Source organism: Thalassophryne amazonica, chromosome 10 (assembly GCF_902500255.1).
Source record: "Thalassophryne amazonica chromosome 10, fThaAma1.1, whole genome shotgun sequence".
In the NCBI taxonomy this organism is placed as follows: domain Eukaryota; kingdom Metazoa; phylum Chordata; class Actinopteri; order Batrachoidiformes; family Batrachoididae; genus Thalassophryne; species Thalassophryne amazonica.
The window spans coordinates 20,580,343-20,602,538 of NC_047112.1; the positions used below are offsets into that span (position 1 = coordinate 20,580,343).

General features: G+C 40.3%; 1 protein-coding gene across 1 annotated transcript in view; it reads right to left on the minus strand.

Moving 5' to 3' along the window:
* Window positions 1-950: 950 nt before the first annotated feature.
* The window catches only part of LOC117518414 (transmembrane protein 125), a 34,632-nt gene continuing 13,386 nt past the window's right edge, over window positions 951-22,196 (minus strand). Inside the window, exon 2 of the mRNA XM_034179529.1 lies at window positions 951-2,927. Within this exon, the coding sequence (XP_034035420.1) occupies window positions 1,908-2,606 (699 nt within the window). The 5' untranslated portion in view covers window positions 2,607-2,927 and the 3' untranslated portion in view covers window positions 951-1,907. The remainder of the gene's footprint in view (window positions 2,928-22,196) is intronic.

Here is a 22,196-nt window from a genome sequence, read left to right on the forward strand (position 1 = left end):
TTTTTGAGAACTACTCCACACATATTTATCATAGAGTGCCAAACTGTTTGTAATTCATCATAATTGATCTAAATAAAGTCCAAGACATATTCATTCATATTCTTGGAAATGTACATGTATCCATCCCCCGACTTGTCTGAAAAAACTGGCAATAAAACTGATTATTTACAGGTATGACACCAAAGGGGCCCATTACTTTTGCAATCCATCATCTTAGCTTTTATATTTTAATTTGTTTATATAAAGTTGCATAGATTTGCTTTGAGTTTGAGTTTAAGGACGACAATTTTAGACATATTTATATTGTGAAGCCTGATTTACTTTTGTATTTGAAATGGCATAAATAAATTAAAATGTGTGAAATACCAAGGGGCCCGATAGTTTTGGAGGGCACTGTATAATCAACAACCAACCAAAGTACGTCACGCCGCCTTCACTTGGACTGGCAGCCGCCGTGTCACATCGTTCAGCATTTGTATAAAATAGACTTCTCCTTTATTTTGTTGCCATGGTGACCATTTGTCTCTTGTTGCTCTTGAATACCAATGTTGACGGAAATGGAATTATAGCTAGTCATGTTGCCTCTGTCTCTTTCATCAAGCGTGGCCAAAGGGTGATGGGGTCCCAGCCATCCCGTGTAGGTACTCTCTGCTGGACCCGGTAAACATTTCTGCAAAAATAATGCTGATCCCCTTATGTTCATAAAAAGCTCATATTGGCCAATATCAGGCAACCAATATATCAATTGAGACTTTTTTTCCCCCATTGTGAAGTTTGGTATACTTTAGTAATCCCTTGCATTTCCACAGAGAATCGAAGGTTATCATACATGACATCATCATCATAAAACTGTACACTAGATCACATTCGTAAGCGACCTTGCACTTTACTGTTACAGGCCGTGACCGTCTGGGATGCATATCCATGAACATGAGAACTGGCCTTTAGAGTTGCATCTTTAATAATTCAGATTTCGTCAGTCAAATACAAGCCACATGTTGTGAACTCCAAGCAATGCCACAGGATCTGACTTTGTACCTGCTCTTTGTCACATGTGAAGAAGAAGAAAAACAAATATGATGAATAAAGTATCATAAATGAAGTGTTACAATGTGAAGGTGGCAGGAAAGTTTATCCGACAGCCTGTTCAGCCTGAATCTGACGATGAGCCAGAAGCAGGAGCGCCTGACAAATCTCACAGCTTTCTTGATATTTTTACAGCCGTGCAGGGTTTGTGCAAGAATCAGCCAGGTGTGCGGCGGCATCAGCAGGCTGAGGCAACAACCCACACGCGGCTGTCTGATTGTCAAAAGGATATTTCAAAAGTATTTAAGTACTTCAATGAAGTTTGGTGGACTTGTATACCTTGGATTAGAGAAAATGTCATTAGATCTCGACACAGATCTAATTCTGGATGCAGCTCTAAGATGGATGGGTTCTGATGTTATTTGTATTTTGGGGAAACAGCGCCCCGCATCAGCATAGTTAAGAATCGACAAATGGAGGAGTGTTAGATGTATTATTTTTTCCGCAGACTGACAAAAGGAAAAATGGATCACAACAATGATAATTGTATTATCTCATGTATTATGATCCTGTCCACTGGGGGCAGGCTGTTTTATGTCGGCCACAAATGTGAGCTGTCAAGACGTGTTGGATCTGGTTCAACAGTGCTGGTACCATCTTGCTCAGACGAGGCTGCTGCCTTAATCCCAATCACCTCATACAGCCTGTATTTAGCACAGAACAAAAGCCGAGGGGTGCAAGAGAGGAATCGCTTGAATTTAGTTACGATTCTGATCTCAAAACCTCTCTACTTTCTCCAAGTCGCCACTCTTCAGTGGTGGATAAAGATTCTAGCACGAAAGGTCCGATGCCAACATCTGCTGCCCTAACGTGGTTCCATCTCATATAAGGTTAGCAAGACTGGAGGTAGTCTCTCTGTGCGCCTGCCGGTCCATGTGTCCAGAAACGGTGAAGATGTTTAAAACCCTGTCCATCAACCTCCACCTGTGCCTCGTCCTGTCCAGCACCATGACCACAGCAGCATATATTCCTGCTCCCGCGACTGCGGCACCACCTCCAGCGAGCAACACCACCCCAGATATGTACATGTCATTCAGGGCTTGGCCGGGCTTTGGCATGTGATTAGCCAAGGCAAACCGCAGGAGAACTGCTCCACAAATCAGCAGCAACAGCCCGGCAATCAAAACCACGAGCAGGTCTGACAAACCGCCACTTTTAAGCATGTTTATCCTTCGCTGGCTCCGAACGCAGTTCATGTCCTGCACGGCCGAGCTGAGCAGCTGTTTGAGGAGGACCCCGAGTGCCAGCAGGCAGAGGGCCGTGCCCGCGCCAAGCCGCCATTCGCTTGAGACGCTGGTTGTGGTTGAGAGAAGTCCAACGCCTCCCAGCCCGCAGGCCAGGATGAGCAGCACAGCAACACAGTAGCAGAGCAGAGATCTTCCGGGATCCCTGAACCACCACAGCTCCACCTGCTCGTCCAGGATGTTGTGCTGAATCTGGACTGGGTCCACTGGACCGTTAAGGCCCAGTTCAGGGCTTCCGGGGTCCCTCATGGGGGGAAAGTCATCCAGTTCAGGCATTCTGCTGCCGGTCCCAGCCTGATTAATGAAGCCAACACCCCTGCGGGAAAAACCCAGACACACCTGACAAACCTTTCAGTTCATTTTTAATCGACTAACGCTGCCACCAGTCTGTCAACGGCAACAGAAAATTCCAGAGGTTACTGTATACTGTGTTCCAAATCCCTCCCAGGTGGGTCGAGTACTACAGTCGTGTTATGTTCCCATGTCTATTTACACATGAGCTGCAGGGATCCGTACGGAAAATCCAATCCGGATCCAAATCCTCAGTGCGGCAACATCCGAAGCAGAAATCCAAGAACTCGCTCAGTTTGCCGTCACCTGTAAGAGAGGAGCAACACAAAAGAACACAGGCTGAAGTTTCTTTCTTTACACACAAAAAGATCTGATGTCTGTGCAAACTGAGTTAAAGAATAACTTCATAAATTCTCATCTGGCTGCAGCCGTGCGGAAGATTAAGTATGAACATAGTGCAGCTCCAGACACGATCTCTACGTCTTTCAAAAAAAAAGCAAAGAAAAATAAAGCAAAGTTTGCAGAAAGTGGCTGATAAACAGCTGAACAAATTAAAAGTACACATTTGGACTGTGGTTTGCTGACACTCGCAGCCTTTTCCATCTTTTATTATCATCATGCTAATGAGTTGCCACGGCGGCAGCGGGAGGCAGATAAAATGAGCGTCGGCTTGTTACAATGCACACAAATAATCAAATGGCTAATGCAGAGATGTAAATTTTTGCACATCTGAGCAAAGCCTGAGCCTTCAGCTGGAGCCCATTTCTAAAGAGTGTGTTCAGTTCTATTAGACTGAATTATTTGTTTTCTGCATCTGTTAGTCCAGTGCAGCATTTCTCAAAGTTTTTCAGACCAAAACCACTTAACCAGCAAATAAATACGATATTTTTTAATTTATTTTTATTTATCTGAAAAGGTTTGAGAAATACTGCACTGGGCTAACAGAAAAACTCCCCAAATAACAAAAACAATCATTTACATACACGTTTAATAATGAAAATGATACGTATATGTCAATTAGATATATCAATTAGAATTGGGAGTCACTTTTAAAAGGTTTGAGAGACACTTTTCAGACAGCATATATATTAATTTAAACTGTGATATTTTACCAGTATACTCACGAACCACTAGGGGTCACCCATGGACCACTAGTAGTCCACGGACCATAAGGCTGCTCGAGTGAGATTCACAGCTGAATATACAAAGGTTTTAATTTTCAGATATTTCTTATGTCACATTAATGTTAATGCTCCAGCAGTGACAGCTCCAGAGAGTCTTTATTTTTTTGTCTTGATGGTTTCATGGTGTATTACAGCGATTCCTGGGTGGGCTGCACCACTGAGTGCCGCCCTCAAGCTGCCAATGTTCTCAACAAATATATATGTTGCACGCAGTATGCACAGAGAAAATATTCCGGTGTTGGATCCCCCCACCCCCCAGCCCAAAAAATAATAAAAAAATTTGCTGCTGTGCAAGAATTCCAGAAGTGTGCAAAGCTATGGTTTGGAAGCAGGCACATAGTTCAAATTTCCAAATGTTTTATGCATTTAAGAAAATTTAAGTCCTAGTTATTACAATACGAAACCTAAGGTGTTTACTATAAAGTCATGTAGAAGGACGCAAATAAGACATCAGGGTTTGAACCTTGTTCTGACATCAGAACAATGACGCGAACTTCCAGAAATGGTGCTCAGCAAAAACTTTCACGTTTATCTCAGTTCACGTACAGCGTAGATCTTATTCACTGCACGACAATCACTAAGCATAAAAAAACCCACCACAAAAACAACAACAAAAAAACAACAGTTAAATAATCACTTAAAAAAGTTTTTCTTTCACACTTTACTAAAGAACAGTTTTCACAATTTTCTCCTGAAGGGGGCAGTGTTTTAATATTAAAACTAATTTATTTTGGCTTAGAGTGAACACAGTAGTTCCAACGTGGACCTGCATGTTGATTTGGCACAAGTTTTACACCGTCAGATACCCTTTCCAGATGCAACTGCACATTACACGGATCATGTGCTTTGGGTGGTCATGAACCGAGAACCTTCTGTTTTGACCACTTGCGCTGATTTTTAAAAAAAACTTTTAGTCTAAAATGATTATTTTATACTTCCCTTGAATCTGAGCTTCTCAGGAACAACCACGAGCTTGATTTGCTGCAAAACAAATTAAACAGACCAATTGCAGGCCAGCACAAATTTGAAATACCCAATAAGAAAAAGGTAGGTGGGCGGGGCTGACAGCCTGGATTACAGGAACTGATGTACATTTGTTTTTTAGTAGTTGTTTCATTATGAATTTTGTGAAGATTATTTGTATATCGGCTTTACCATTTCACTGTAGATGATCTTTAAAAAGATTTAACATGTTATTTATGTTGTAAATTTCAGTGGCAGGTTTCCTGCCGGAGGCGCCAGAGGCTCCATCAGCGACCTGCTTCTTACAGTCGTGTCCCCGTGGGATTGGCTCACTCGTTCAGGTGCTTTGTGAAATAAAAAAACAAAACAAATGCAACCTGCTGTTGTTGCCTGAGACTCGTCAAGGTCACAGTCTTGTGGGAGTCAGAGTCACGTGATTCAGGTGTAAACAATAAAGAAACCGCCCGCCTGTGAGAGGCGGCGTGGTGTCCTGGAGGATTCTATCAGCGAGCGTTTCATCACAGGTGAGAACGTTTAGCTTCACGACTAACAACTGGAATTAAAGAACAGATGGAACTTGTTTAAACTCTTCGGGGGGGTCTACTGGTCCTAACGTCTTTATATTATTTGATGGTGTATATTACAACCCCAAACTGATTTTTAAGTTCACAAATAAATGTAATACTTTCAAATATCTAACAAACTAAATCCAGGTTTGTTCAATTTCCAAAAATAAATAATATGATTCTGTTGACATACACCATTAATCACCTTTAAACAGGGGCGTCAGACTGGGGGGGGGTAAAGGGTACTATGTACCCAGGGCCCCGAGCACAAAAAACTGGCATTAAATACATTTTTGTGTTGCATGTTATTAATGTCCATACAATTCATGTTGTAAAAGAATATAATTATAATGAATGTATAAATGTTGGAAAACATAATTCTGCTCCAACAATAATATTGAAAGATCTCTGAGGGCCCTTCCCACCCCTGCACAGTTGTACAAATGTTTAGTACAGGCGCACAGGCGACCCCCCCCCCCCCCCCACACACACACACACACATCCCAAACGGGTTCTGACAGAAAGAGGAGGTGTTTAGTAGTGCTGAAACAACTAATTGATTTAATCAATTATTAAAATAGTTGTCAACTAATTTAGTCATCAGTTAGTTGTTAAATTACGTTGTTTTACCGCAAATGTTTAGTTTTTTCCATATAAATCAACCATTTCTGCAGCGCGGCTTTGCTTTCAACCTTAAACCAATTGAAGCAGTGATTCGCAGATCGAAGCAGTGCTTCGATCTGGTGCTTTGTTGATTCAGTGTTTTATTTCGCTTAATCTTCATTTTTGCCCACTAAAACCCCAAAGAGCATATGTCTGTGACCTTTTTATGTTAATCTGACCTGTTATGGTCTTCTGAAACAGTTGATAGATGTATTTTAGAACTTAAAAACACTCGTACACTTTAGTCAGGCCTTTAAAATACTTTCGTGGACTCTTGCTGTAATATTTTGTCAGTGGTTGAGATAGCTGCTGTAGGCATCTAAACCTTATGGAAATCTCTTTGTGGTGTGTCGGTGATGTATGTATGTGCAAAATAAAACAAAACACTACTCCAGGTATGTTTTTGACAAGAATATAACATAACTTTGTTTTTCTAGAAAATGGTGCAATTTGGTCCCCCAGACCCCCCAACTTTAAAAAGGGTTCTGACTCCCAGGTGTGATCTAAGGTATACATGATTTAGACCTGGTTTGACTACGCATTAGAAATTTGGTGTTTGCGATAATAAAAAAGAACATAATGGGGGGGGGGGTCTTCAATATGGCTAGTACCTCGGGCCCAGAATTTGGCGCTACGCCCCTGCCTTTAAATGTATTGTTGTCAAGAAATCTGTTGAATTGAAAATCAACAAATGATAATTCACCATAATTAAATGGGTTGTTTTTAATTGTTACTCTTTTGTAAGCCTACTTAACTTACATCCTTAATCCTTGATACTAGGAAAAGTGGACCCTAGGACTCGTGGGAAGTTCCCAAACTCTTCTATTAAGTGTAGTGAATAGTTTTGTTTGAACACATTATTAAGAAAGTCGGAGCATGTATGAGGGATGATTGAGAAGTTTTGAGCCTGACCCAGAAAAGTAGGGTGTGGTTCTCCATCTTTAGCATTCTGAGAAACCGACATTTGTCAACACTGAAATGTCGGTTTCTCAGAATGCAAAAGATGGAGAACCACACCCTACTTTTCTGGGTTCAAAACTTCTCAATCGCCACTCAAACCTTGTGAAATGCCATGAATTGAATGAGTGCATCCCCTTCTGTTTAGCATGAGTTGTGGAACGATACACTAACTCTATGAAACAGTACTTATCACGATTCGATACATACTAGATTTTGTTTAAGTTTTGCTATAACAACTACATTCATATTAGAGTAACATGCCGATCAGTGTTTTTGCAAAGCCCACAATGACATCATCCAATGTCTTGTTTTGTCCACAACCCAAAGAAATTTAGGTTATTAGAGAGGAAAGAAACTTGCCACTTGCGCAGTTAAAAAAAGAAAGAAGACTCAAAGCAATTAATCAGTTACAAAAAAAAAGTTGGCAATTGATTTGTTGAAGCTACTTTACAAAAAAATTATTCTGTAGTATAAATTGTAATCCATGATGTTACCTGTCTCCAACTTGTATATTTTATAAATCATGTATGTTTCTTTGGCAAGAGGTCATTATTTCATGATATTGTGATCCTCATTTTGAAAAACAATATGATTCGATACAGGCCCTACGATATAATTATCACGATATGCAATGTATTGCTCCAACCCCTTTTTAGCACCACAACTCAAAAAGAAAAAAATGGTATGTTGTTGTTACAAAGGAGCAGTTTGCACCAAAACAAAAAAATCTTGGTTGAACTTTATTTTAATGGCCTCTAATTTATTTTTCATCTGTGACAAGTTTCAATCCTCATTTGTAATTTAAAAAAAAACGTTCAGCTGTTTTTGAGTTGGGGGGAGTGTAACTTCTTTTGTGACATTTTCACACATGGACAAAAACAGCTGAATTCTGGATGAGGGTGCGAGCATCTGTACGGTTTTATATTTTAAACTCTACCAGGTCAGAGCTTGTTAGGTCTGTCGTGTCTGTGTTTCATTCCGTCCTTTCTTTCCCTGAACATATGGTTTGTCCTGTAGACTGAAACCTCATTTCAACCTCAGAGCACAACCGCACAAACATCTACTACACACACACATACACACCAGCAGAGATCCTCAAGGTTATGGCTTTGGACAGCTTTTCTTTAAAATCTTCTCAGCCTTTATTTCTATCAAAGTCAGCAGTGCATGGCGCAAACCCAAGCAGCTCAACGCCAGCTGACAGCATCTGCAGTTTGTGCACTTCCAACCCGACAATCAGTGCACACAAATGTGTCCGAAAATGCCTTACATTCTATAACACCAATGACCGACTCCCCCCACCTGGAAAAGATTACCTCGACGTGTGATGGCGTTGCTTATAGGTGCAGACAGATACTGTTATTTCAGGCAGGGCTGTGATGGTGTGATGCGGCGCAATATGACAGTGTGAGCTAATTACAGTGGAGGAGGTGAGGCGTTTATTGGCAACATGCTGGTTTGGAAACGTTTCACGTTGTGCACCTGAGAGATTAACGTCTGCTGGTGCATGTGAGAAATGTGTGAAACCACAGCAATGAGCATGGCTTTGCATAAAGTGCACGCCTGTCCGCATGTGTGTTTGTTTGCAGATGATGTGCATGTGTGTATACTTGTGACAAAAAATGGGAACATAAAGGTGCGTGCATGTGTCACTGATTAATGCTATCTGGTTTGTGTGAGAGGTAGTACCATGGAAATGGAACAAGATACGAGTCTGTATATTTTGTGTGTGTGTGTGTGTGTGTGTGTGCGCACATGCAAAGTTAAGGCGCCAAATGTGACGTGAAAAATGCACGATACATTTCCTTACAAAGAAAATATGAAGACACACTGATTAAATATTAATTACTTGATGATGTGGCAGCAACTAAAATGAACTCAACGCGGACATGTCAAATCTTGCAGTTCCTGGAATGGCCACTTGAGTCAAAAAGTAAGTCAATCCCCATAGACACCCATGTTAAAATCTCCAACTTTACAGCAAAAATGTTTCCTGTGTCTGTGTGTGTTGGGGGGTATTTATGAGTTTAAGATATTTTAAGCCATACATCCATTTTCTATACCCATTAATTCCAATTCTAAAAGTCACGATGATGAAACTTCCTCTTGGTGCTTCTCTAACGTCCGTCACTGCAGAAGCACAAACTATGGTGTGTCTCTCTCTCACTTTGTCACTTGCTGTACTTGACCTCTAGACTTTATCAAAATAGCTTCATCACACTGGCACCATAAACATTGATCTATAAACACTGACTTCTTCTTTTAAGTCATAAAACCAGTACAGTAGGTCAAATGATTCCATGACATCACCAATCATCCTGTTCACTGATCACACAGTTTATACTGACCAAGTTCGGTGCAAAAAATACACAAATAATGTACACACCAAAAAATAAAATGACCAGACTGAAGAGCAGCAGTATATACGTGGAACAGCTGAGATATACTGTGGAAAAGTTTTTTGCATTCTGTGCTTTTGATTGAAAATGTTTTTATTTCTTTTTGTATTAATTAGTGGGTTAATGAGAAAACAAAGTTGAAATGTTTAAACGGTTTGAGTTTACCTGAGATTGAAAACTATAAAATCATTAACTACTTCTATGTATTTGTGGATCCAGAACTTTTTACCGTGTGTATGTGTTGGGGGGGGTCATGATGATCACATTTAGGCAACCATTTATGGAATGACGGTGTAATATTGTCACAGATATATATAAATAAATAAATTATACTTGTACTAAGCAACTCTTTCCATCATGAATACCAACATAGTCAAATTATCAAAGTAAAAATATTTATTGTAAACCATATCTTCCATAATCACCAGTGAATTTTTGACAGACTGGTCTAGAACCTTGAGAAACACTTTAATCTATAATAGTATCTACAGATCATAGACGTTTATCCAACTTCTATGGACAGACATTAGTGTTAAAATGATCATGTTGGTGAACACAGTGAGATACGTTCAGCCTTTTTTCACTGGAAAATAATGACTAAGAAATTGTAGCAAACATTAGGTTATCAACCCCCCCCCCCCCCCCCCCCCCCCAATCCATCCCTGGCTGCCGTGGCTGTGACTGGAGAAATAGTGCAACGTTTAACTATTGCATCACGAGTTCTGCAGCTTCATGGTGGAGCAGCATGTAGGATTTTCTTTAAAAAGATGTGAAATTTCAGCTCCAGTTTGCCAGGAGACAATTGGGAGGTGCCAGCCTGGATTTATTTGTTTTGTTGAATGAAAATCCTTCTCTGCTCAACTCCACTATGAAGCTGTGAGTGGTGATGTGATGCAACACACAAAAGTTATGCAATTTCTACAATCACAGTCACAGAAGCTGTGATATAGTCAAAATGATAATATTAAGGAGTGTGATAATATAAATAAGCCTGAATTACATTTATTTTTTCAGATGTAACAGCTCAAGCGTTCACAAATTTTCAATATTCAACATCACACCCATCCTGGCTTCCTGTGTCTCTAAAAGCAGATTTCAAGGTTTTGTTGCTGACATATAAGGCTTTAAATGGTCACGCACCAATTTATCTCGCTGAACTTGTTGAGCCTTATGTGCCTCCTCGTGCCCTGTGGTCACTGGATGTGGACTTGCTCTGTGTCGCAAGGGTTAAAAAGAAGTCTGCAGGTTTTAGAGCCTTTTCCTGCCATGCTCCTATATTGTGGAACAGCTTGTCTGTATGGATTCAAAAGGCAAATTCCACTGACTCTAAAACTAGTCTTAAAACCTATTTATTTTCTATTGCTTATCACCAGTTTTATGGTTTTTATCTTTCTTTGTAATCTAGTTTGTACTAAACTGTTTTTATGGTTTTAATTGCTCTTACTCTGTTTTGGAGTTTGTTCTGAACTTTGTTTTTTCATTTAAAGTGCTGCATAAATAAATGTATTATTAATATACAGACACACACACACACACACACACATATATATATATATATATATGGGTGATTCTTTAACTACGGGCACTCTTGGCCTTGTAAATGTAATTTCCACCACACCATTGCCTTACAATATAAAGCGCCTTGGGGCAACTGTTTGTTGTGATTTGGCGCTATATCCATGTGCGCTGATGTCACTGTTTATCTCCATAGAAACTAGCCAAACAATCTTTCATACAAACTGTTTAAAGGGACATTATGTGTTGTGGTGGAAATTACGGCAATAGTGTGGGACAACTACATTTTGTTTAAAAAAAATCACAACAGTTGTATGACATTGAATACCCCAATTATGTTTTGATTATTTTACTGATATTTTATTCAGAGATATTTTAAAACATTCAAAAAAATGTTTCTTTACCATTCATTTTTATCATTGAAGATCAAAAGTCTGGGTGTGGGACAAGCACAAAACGGCAATATTTGCATATAATGATGCTGAAAAAAGGTGAAAAAGTCATCATAGACTACTAGAACAAATTTCTTAACACACTTTCATTGTAAAGATAACTATAAAAGTGTGACATTTCCCCTTTTTTCTGTTTTTCATACAATATGATCAAAGGACATAATAAGTGCCCATAGTCTAAGAATCACCCGTATAAATAAATGGTCTGTTCTGCCATTTCATGTGATTTGAAATATAATGGTGTCTATTCTAGAACAGGCCCATCCTTTGTGGCAATCAACTATTAGAGAAAAAATTACTCATAACCATCCCAAAGACGTACTGTTATCTTTGGCTGCTTTCAGTGATGCCGGTATTTGGTTAGACTCTTTCTCTCCGATTGTTCTGTCTGAGTTACTTTCATTAGTTACTTCCTCCAAACCATCATCATGTCTATTAGACCCCATTCCTACCAGGCTGCTCAAGGAAGCCCTACCATTATTTAATGCTTCGATCTTAAATATGATCAATCTATCTTTATTAGTTGGCTATGTACCACAGGCTTTTAAGGTGGCAGTAATTAAACCATTACTTAAAAAGCCATTACTTGACCCAGCTATCTTAGCTAATTATAGGCCAATCTCCAACCTTCCTTTTCTCTCAAAAATTCTTGAAAGGGTAGTTGTAAAACAGCTAACTGATCATCTGCAGAGGAATGGTCTATTTGAAGAGTTCAGTCAGGTTTTAGAATTCATCATAGTACAGAAACAGCATTAGTGAAGGTTACAAATGATCTTCTTATGGCCTCAGACAGTGGACTCATCTCTGTGCTTGTTCTGTTAGACCTCATTGCTGCTTCTGATACTGTTGACCATAAAACTTTATTACAGAGATTAGAGCATGCCATAGGTATTAAAGGCACTGCGCTACGGTGGTTTGAATCATATTTATCTAATAGATTACAATTTGTTCATGTAAATGGGGAATCTTCTTCACAGACTAAGGTTAATTATGGAGTTCCACAAGGTTCTGTGCTGGGACCAATTTTATTCACTTTATACATGTTTCCCTTAGGCAGTATTATTAGACGGCATTGCTTAAATTTTCATTGTTATGCAGATGATACCCAGCTTTATCTATCCATGAAGCCAGAGGACACACACCAATTAGCTAAACTGCAGGATTGTCTTACAGACATAAAGACATGGATGACCTCTAATTTCCTGCTTTTAAACTCAGATAAAACTGAAGTTATTGTACTTGGCCCCACAAATCTTAGAAACATGGTGTCTAACCAGATCCTTACTCTGGATGGCATTACCCTGACCTCTAGTAATACTGTGAGAAATCTTGGAGTCATTTTTGATCAGGATATGTCATTCAATGTGCATATTAAACAAATATGTAGGACTGCTTTTTTGCATTTGCGCAATATCTCTAAAATTAGAAAGGTCAGAGTGATGCTGAAAAACTAATTCATGCATTTATTTCCTTTAGGCTGGACTATTGTAATTCATTATTATCAGGTTGTCCTAAAAGTTCCCTGAAAAGCCTTCAGTTAATTCAAAATGCTGCAGAGTACTGACAGGGACTAGAAGGAGAGAGCATATCTCACCCATATTGGCCTCTCTTCATTGGCTTCCTGTTAATTCTAGAATAGAATTTAAAATTCTTCTTACTTATAAGGTTTTGAATAATCACGTCCCATCTTATCTTAGGGACCTCATAGTACCATATCACCCCAAATAGAGCGCTTCGCTCTCAGACTGCAGGCTTACTTGTAGTTCCTAGGGTTTGTAAGAGTAGAATGGGAGGCAGAGCCTTCAGCTTTCAGGCTCCTCTCCTGTGGAACCAGCTCCCAATTCAGATCAGGGAGACAGACACCCTCTCTACTTTTAAGATTAGGCTTAAAACTTTCCTTTTTGCTAAAGCTTATACACTCAACAAAAATATAAACGCAACACTTTTGGTTTTGCTCCCATTTTGTATGAGATGAACTCAAAGATCTAAAACTTTTTCCACATACACAATATCACCATTTCCCTCAAATATTGTTCACAAACCAGTCTAAATCTGTGACAGTGAGCACTTCTCCTTTGCTGAGATAATCCATCCCACCTCACAGGTGTGCCATACCAAGATGCTGATTAGACACCATGATTAGTGCACAGGTGTGCCTTAGACTGCCCACAATAAAAGGCCACTCTAAAAGGTGCAGTTTTATCACACAGCACAATGCCACAGATGTCGCAAGATTTGAGGGAGTGTGCAGTTGGCATGCTGACAGCAGGAATGTCAACCAGAGCTGTTGCTCGTGTATTGAATGTTCATGTCTCTACCATAAGCCGTCTCCAAAGTCGTTTCAGAGAATTTGGCAGTACATCCAACCAGCCTCACAGCCGCAGACCACGTGTAACCACACCAGCCCAGGACCTCCACATCCAGCATGTTCACCTCCAAGATCGTCTGAGACCAGCCACTCGGACAGCTGCTGAAACAATCGGTTTGCATAACCAAAGAATTTCTGCACAAACTGTCAGAAACCGTCTCAGAGAAGCTCATCTGCATGCTCGTCGTCCTCATCGGTGTCTCGACCTGACTCCAGTTCGTCGTCGTAACCGACTTGAGTGGGCAAATGCTCACATTCGCTGGCGTTTGGCACGTTGGAGAGGTGTTCTCTTCACGGATGATGCGAAGGAGATGTGTTGCACTGCATGAGGCAAATGGTGGTCACACCAGATACCGACTGGTATCCCCCCCCCCCCCCCCAATAAAACAAAACTGCACCTTTCAGAGTGGCCTTTTATTGTGGGCAGTCTAAGGCACACCTGTGCACTAATCATGGTGTCTAATCAGCATCTTGGTATGGCACACCTGTGAGGTGGGATGGATTATCTCAGCAAAGGAGAAGTGCTCACTATCACAGATTTAGACTGGTTTGTGAACAATATTTGAGGGAAATGGTGATATTGTGTATGTGGAAAAAGTTTTAGATCTTTGAGTTCATCTCATACAAAATGGGAGCAAAACCAAAAGTGTTGCGTTTATATTTTTGTTGAGTATAGTTAGGGCTGCATCAGGTGACCCTGAACCATCCCTTAGTTATGCTGCTATAGACTTAGACTGCTGGGGAGTTCCCATGATGCACTGAGTGTTTCTTTCTCTTTTTGCTCTGTATGCACCACTCTGCATTTAATCATTAGTGATTGATCTCTGCTCCCCTCCACAGCATGTCTTTTTCCTGATTCAGCCCCAACCAGTCCCAGCAGAAGACTGCCCCTCCCTGAGCCTGGTTCTGCTGGAGGTTTCTTCCTGTTAAAAGGGAGTTTTTCCTTCCCACTGTTGCCAAGTGCTTGCTCACAGGGGGTCGTTTTGACCGTTGGGGTTTTTCTGTAATTATTGTATGGCCTTGCCTTACAATATAAAGCGCCTTGGGGCAACTGTTTGTTGTGATTTGGCGCTATATAAATAAAATTGATTTGATTTGTGTATGTGTATATATATATATATATATATATATATATATATATATATATATATATATATATATATATATATATATATATATATATATATATATATATATATATATATATATATATATATATATATATATATATATATGGTCAGTTTCCTGCTGTGCACGTTTTCATCTGAGAGCCTCAGGTTGTCCTGTTGGGGAGTCAATGGGAGATGAGGTGATGTGTTGCCGTGGCGACAAAGAAATGCACTCCTCCTCCTCTTCTTCTTTCTGTACCCCACCACTCTCCCCAAACCATCATCTAGTCAAGCATTGATTCTCCGGGTGTCCCCCCAGGTGAGGAGCGGGGTCAGGGTCGGCTCCATCTGTCTATGTGATGGGCATCACTGCCAAGCGCCACGGGGGCTGGACGGAGAGGAAAAGGAGGCTCGTGTGCAGCGAGAGGGTAACGGATGTTTCAGAGCTGTCATGTGGGACTCTGATTGGAGCCGAGGCTGAAGCCGGACAGTGAGATGGAGGGACTGAGGCATTAGAGACTGACAGTTCGGTGAGTGACGTGGACGGAGGAAAAGGTTCGGGTTTAGCACCCAGACTGCAGTGCTGTTCTTGCAGCAAAGAGACATAATCCCAAACAGTTCTTTATGCGGACAAACTGGACCATGTCTTTGTACTTCGAGGCACACTGGAAGACTCGCTGTGTCCACGACTGTCAGTTCCTAAAGAACACTTAAAATAGCAAGACTGGGGTGGGTGGGATATACATAATAATATACATCGAAAACACTTGAGACTGAAATCGGTGATTATCTTCTTTATCAATGCCTGATGTGTCCAGCAAGCGGTGGACATTTCAGGAATGTGCATCCACATCAAATGATAAATTTCAGATTTAAAGCTGACAGTTAGTGTTGGGACAAGCGTGTACAGACCATCAAGTACATGGATGCCCGCCTTATCGTCTCCCTAGGGAGATCTTCCAGGCACGTCCAACTCTGAGGAGGCTTCAGGGAAAACCAAGGACACGCTGGAGGGATTACATTTGCCAGCTTTTTTGGAAACACCTCAGAATCCCCCAAAAAGAGTTAGAGGACTTGGACAAGGATCGGACAGTGTGGGCTTTGCGGTTTGGTCTCCTGATACCGTGATCCTGTGTCGCAGACTGAACAGTCCCCCCTTACAAATCGGTCTGCCTTGCTTCATTGCGCATGAGTAATTTCGGACCACAGCAGCATGTCTGAGATGGAGTCTTTTCACCTAAAGCAATCAATGAATTAATGTGATTATTAACCATCAGATGATAAAGGAAAAACCTCTTAAATCATTCTAAAGTCAGTTTTAAGCAGAAACAAGGCCGTGTTAAGCAGAAACTCTGTGAAATTCCGTGATGCTTTAAATTGATCGATGCACAGTGAACGCATCCGCTAGCAGCCTGTTTAGCTGTGGTGCTCTGATCGCTTCATCTGCCTTTTATGATGAAATAATGCTGAATTTATATGGAAATGATTGTTGTACAAAAGCTACAGATACCTGTCGCTGAGATAGATGATGACTGGAGTGCAGTTTGAAGCAGAAACGAGGTGTTAATCCATGAACTGCGGCTAGCGAAGCAAGGCGGACCGATTTTTTTTGGGGGGGGGACCGTTCGGTCTGCGACACCGGACCCAAATAAGCAGCAGAAAATGAATTAATAAAACTCCAAAGTCTTAAAATGACGTTGTTGTTTTTTTTACACATAAACCAGTGAACATACTTTGTACAATACATTTGTTCATAAATGGCTTTACAAGTAAGACTTAGAGCCAGCTATATGCTAACTAGCAGGAGTTGCTGTGCATCTGGTAGTTAACAGGCCTCACAGGTTTTTTAGCCGGCTGGTCAGAGCGTCCGCCTCTAGGGTTGCCAACCGTCCCTTGAAAAATGGAATCATCCTTTATTTGGAAATAAAAGTGTGCGTTCCGTATTGACCTGAAACGGGACGCAGTTTGTCCCGTATTTCTGTGAGAATCAAAAAGTCTGTAAAATGTCAATGGAATTGACTGGCGCTTTATATGGAAACTTACGGTAAATTTGATCCCAGCCTCTCCTGCTTTTCACCAATGAGCTGACAGACACGAGTTGACAATACAGAATCACTCTTATCTCATTGGTCGAGGGACATCTGCTCGCAAGAAGATACCGACGTCATGAGCTGACAAAGGTCGCTGGACGACAATAACAAATCAGCATGGCTGATATCGATACAGACACCGACACTGGCACTGCAGATATGTCTACGAACAGCAATGTCTGTAACGTCGTTACTCCTCCTCCTAAAAAAAAAAAAAAACAAACAAAAAAGAATGCAAAAATACAGGGGAGAATGAGAAAAGGAAAATAGCTGGGTGGAAAAGGTGCGCGACAACAGTACTGTTTACTTTTCAGACTATTTTTTGCACTTTTTATTACACTAAATGTGTAAATGTGCACTGTTACATTGTTTTGCACTGTTACATTGTTTTGGATGATGCAAATTTTCTATTGTTTTTTTTTTGTTAATTTATACAATTTTAAGTTAAGCAATAGCACTACAGAGATTTATTTTTAAACAAGACAGAATGCTCATATTGAAATTGTGAGTGAAAATTTATTTTGCACTAAAAATAAATTGCTAAATAATAATTTGTTTTCCACGTGTTCATATCAGAACAAATGCATGTATGCATCTACCTAAATTCAGGGTCAAGTCAACAGTCAAATGGTTAAAAATCGTTTCACACAGACGCTGGGAAGGGTGAAGGCAATGGTCAGTCGGCCGGTCGGCCCTGGTGGTGAGGTGTCCCTTATTTATTTTTCAGAGAGTTGGCAACCCTATCCGCCTCTCATGTCAGAGACTGCGAGTTTGCGTCAAGGAGAGGAGTCGCAACAGAAACACAACGCAGACAAAAGAGTACAGCCGCTAAACTAGCATGCACAGCCATTGCCCTAATGAGCATAGCTAGCTAGTTAGCTTGCTTGGCTTGTATTGCAACTCAATGAAAAGTGTAAGTTTTCCATTGTTGTAAGGGTTTACACTTAATTAGAACAGAATTCAAATAAAATTATTGTATTCTATAATAGCTTGTGAATATGAAAGCCACCATACTGATCATTCTTTACTTCCATCACTTCAAAGGGAAGCATGGTATTGTAAGTGATTAGCATGTAGCATAAATAGTGGGCACGTTTGCCTCCCAACAGTTCTGTCACTGGTTCAACCCTTGTTCCATTTTCCTTGTACATTTGGAAGGGCATCCAGCGGAAAGTAATGTACCAGATCTACTCTGTGAAGTTCATTTTTACTTGTTTCCTTTTGACCGCCACAGTTACGCAAATTCATGTGTCAAAATTCTCAAATCTCGCAGAGCAAGTATTTTGTGTTCTGGGCTAACGGTGAATACACAGACTGTAGCAAATAAAATAATTAAATTTACGAGGTCTGTTAGAAAAGTATCGGACCTTTTTATTTTTTTCAAAAACCTGATTGATTTGAATCACGTGTGCTTGCATGAGCAAACCTTGAACCTTCGTGCGCATGTGTGAACTTTTTCACGCCTGTCAATTACATCATTTTCTGGTAAGCAGCCTTTGTGTGAGGTGTGTGTCGTGCGCTCGGCGGATTTTCATTCAAAGGAAAAAGACGGAATGACTGGAGCATCAAATTTTGCCAGAAACTGGGCGACAGCCAGGTGGAAACAGCTGAGATCCTCTGATACATACTTTTATCTTTATCTCTCCAACCTTCCACACCTTTTGTTGCTCCCCTCATTATCTAGCTAACTCCTTATTGTCCTTTCTTGTTGATGCACTGGTGTTTTGGTGTTGGGATCAGACTTTGGCCATGTTGGGCTGAGATTACTCGTCTCTGGCTCCAGCTAAGGCAGCCTGATCCCGAACCCCTTTATGTGCACACACATGAACAATAATAACAAATAATCACATACTTACTGTGTCACTATGGCATAAATGTCTCATAATTCCTTTCATAAAATTCCTTTGTATTATTTCCCCTTTGTGTTGTTAAAAAACATACACTATAGGACCAAATCTGTGATAACAGATGTCAACAAGTTCAATCTTTGAACAAAAATGGCATTTCCGTTTTTTTTGTTTGTTTGTTTGTTTTTTACTGAATTTCCTCCTCTCAGCAGCGCTGTGAAAGACAAAGTGCAGTTAGGTCACCAACAAGTTATTTATTTACACGTTAATGTAATGGAAGCAAAAAAAAAAAAAAAAAACCTGCTTCCAATACATTTTAAAAGGCCAACCTGACAATAGCCATGAATTTTTTGACACAAAAGATTTTTAAGGGGAATCTTAAGGAAGAACAGATTTTTTTTTTTTTACCTGGTTATGAAAGCTTTCAAGGAACTGCCACATACCACAAATTACTATGCTAACATGGCTACTATCAGAGCACATTAAAGATCGGGCATTTGAATGCATTCCTTTGTGGAATTCAGCACTATAATTGAGGAAAAATATGTGGCCATGCTAACTACAGTTAATGCTAATGGTTAGCATTAGATGCCATTAGCTTGATCGCATATGTTAATGCTAATAGATATATGCTAACCAGTAAATAGTCACACTCTCTGTGTGAAGGCAGTACGTTCCACATCCATAAATCCCATAATAGGTACGGTCAGACATCCGGGTCCCTCATGCGCCTGCACATGGCAACGTGCATAGTAACCAGTGAGCCGCTGAAAACAAACCGTTGTCGCGCTCATTTCCTACTTGATGTCCATCGCGCTTGCATCCTTCTGCCATGTTTTTTCTACTTAATATACAGGTGATTCTTTAACTACGGGCACTATTGGCCTTATAAATGTAATTTCCACCACACCATTGCCTTACAATATAAAGCACCTTGGGGCAACTGTTTGTTGTGATTTGGCGCTATATACATGTGCTCTGATGTCACTGTTTATCTCCATAGAAACTACCCAAACAATCATTCATACAAACTGTTTAGGGACATTACAGTGTTGTGGTGGAAATTACGGCAAGTGTGGGACAACTACATTTTGTTTAAAAAAATCACAACAGTTGTATGGCATTGAATACCCCAATTATGTTTTGATTATTTTACTGATATTTTATTCAGAGATATTTTAAAACATTAGAAAAAACGTTTCTTTACCATTCATTTTTATCATTGAAGATCAAAAGTCTGGGTGTGGGACAAGCACAAAATGGCAATATTTGCATATAATGATGCTGAAAAAAGGTGTAAAAGTCATCATAGACTACTAGAACAAATTTCTTAACACACTTTCATTGTAAAGATAACTATAAAAGTGTGAAATTTCCCCTTTTTTCTGTTTTTCATACAATATGATCAAAGGACATAATAAGTGCCCGTAGTCTAAGAATCACCCATACACCAGTTTTCACATAGAGTGCCACAATCATGTGTTGCATTTGGCTGCAACCACGATAAGTTAAAAGATCGAAAAGTGCGGGTTTTTTTCAAGCTCCCAAAGCATCACAAAAGTCCAGACAGAAGGGTTAAATGGCTAGCTGCTATCAGCCGAGTAAACGAGGATGGTCATGGGAATAATGCCGCCGGATTACCTATCCACGAATTTCACCTCTAGCGGCAGAATGCCCACGACCATCCCTCTTAATCATGGCCCCAGTTCAGAGAAAGAAAATCCACAAAATACAACCCCTGGCAAAAATTATGGAATCACCGGCCTCGGAGGATGTTCATTCAGTTGTTTAATTTTGTAGAAAAAAAAGCAGATCACAGACATGACACAAAACTAAAGTAATTTCAAATGGCAACTTTCTGGCTTTAAGAAACACTATATGAAATCAAGAAAAAAAGATTGTGGCAGTCAGTAATGGTTACTTTTTTAGACCAAGCAGAGGAAAAAAATATGGACTCACTCAATTCTGAGGAATAAATTATGGAATCACCCTGTAAATTTTCATCCCCAAAACTAACACCTGCATCAAATCACATCTGCTTGTTAGTCTGCATCTAAAAAGGAGTGATCACACCTTGGAAGGTTGTTAAAGGCAAACATACTGGTAGACCAAGGAAGACATCAAAGCGTCAAGACAGAAAACGTAAAGCAATATGTCTCAAAAATCGAAAATGCACAACAAAACAAATGAGGAACGAATGGGAGGAAACTGGAGTCAACTTCTGTGACCGAACTGTAAGAAACCGCCTAAAGGAAATGGGATTTACATACAGAAAAGCTAAATGAAAGCCATCATTAACACCTAAACAGAAAAAAACAAGGTTACAATGGGCTAAAGAAAAGCAATCGTGGACTGTGGATGACTGGATGAAAGTCATATTCAGAGATGAATCTGCTTTGGGCAAGGTGATGATGCTGGAACTTTTGTTTGGTGCCTTTCCAATGAGATTTATAAAGATGACTGCCTGAAGAGAACATGTAAATTTCCAGAGTCATTGATGATATGGGGCTGCATGTCAGGTAAAGGCACTGGGGAGATGGCTGTCATTACATCATCAATAAATGCACAAGTTTACGTTGATATTTTGGACACTTTTCTGATGTTTGAGGATGATGAAATCATTTTTCAAGAAGATAATGCATCTTGCCATAGAGCAAAAACTGTGAAAACATTCCTTGCAAAAAGACACATAGGGTCAATTTCATGACATAGGGTCAATGTCAATGAGCAGATGTGATTTGATGCAGGTGTTAGTTTTGGGGATGGAAATTTACAGGGTGATTCCATAATTTATTCCTCAGAATTGAGTGAGTCCATATTTTTTTCCTCTGCTTGTCTAAAAAAAGTAACCGTTACTGACTGCCACAATCTTTTTTTCTTGATTTCTTATAGTGTTTCTTAAAGCCAGAAAGTTGCCATTTGAAATTACTTTAGTTTTGTGTCATGTCTGTGATCTGCTTTTTTTCTACAAAATTAAACAACTGAATGAACATCCTCCGAGGCCGGTGATTCCATAATTTTTGCCAGGGGTTGTAGAACCGGAGTCTTATTCCATTATTCCTAGCTGGGGTATTCAGGCGACCAGGCCCGCTTTGAACACTTCGGACCCCACAGGACACTCAGGTAAGAGCATCAAGGGGGCGCCGAGAGGCAGGGCCTGGGACAGACGGCAGCTCACCTCCCGGTGGGCTGTCACCTCGATCCCGAGATCCAACTATGAGCTTTTTAACTGCAGCAACTTTTGCACACCTATCAAGGCTCTCCACATACTCATACGCCATTTGGCATGAATAAATCGGCAGGCCTTTGACGACTATATCAACAGTGGTTGTGAGAATGCGTACAGTATGTTTTCAGTGGCCATCCAAACTGGTGGCAGTAACTAAGCGGAAGTGATGTAGGCCCGACTGTAACTATTCCCAAAACCTTTAATCACTGTTTGCTGCTGCTCATTCAGAA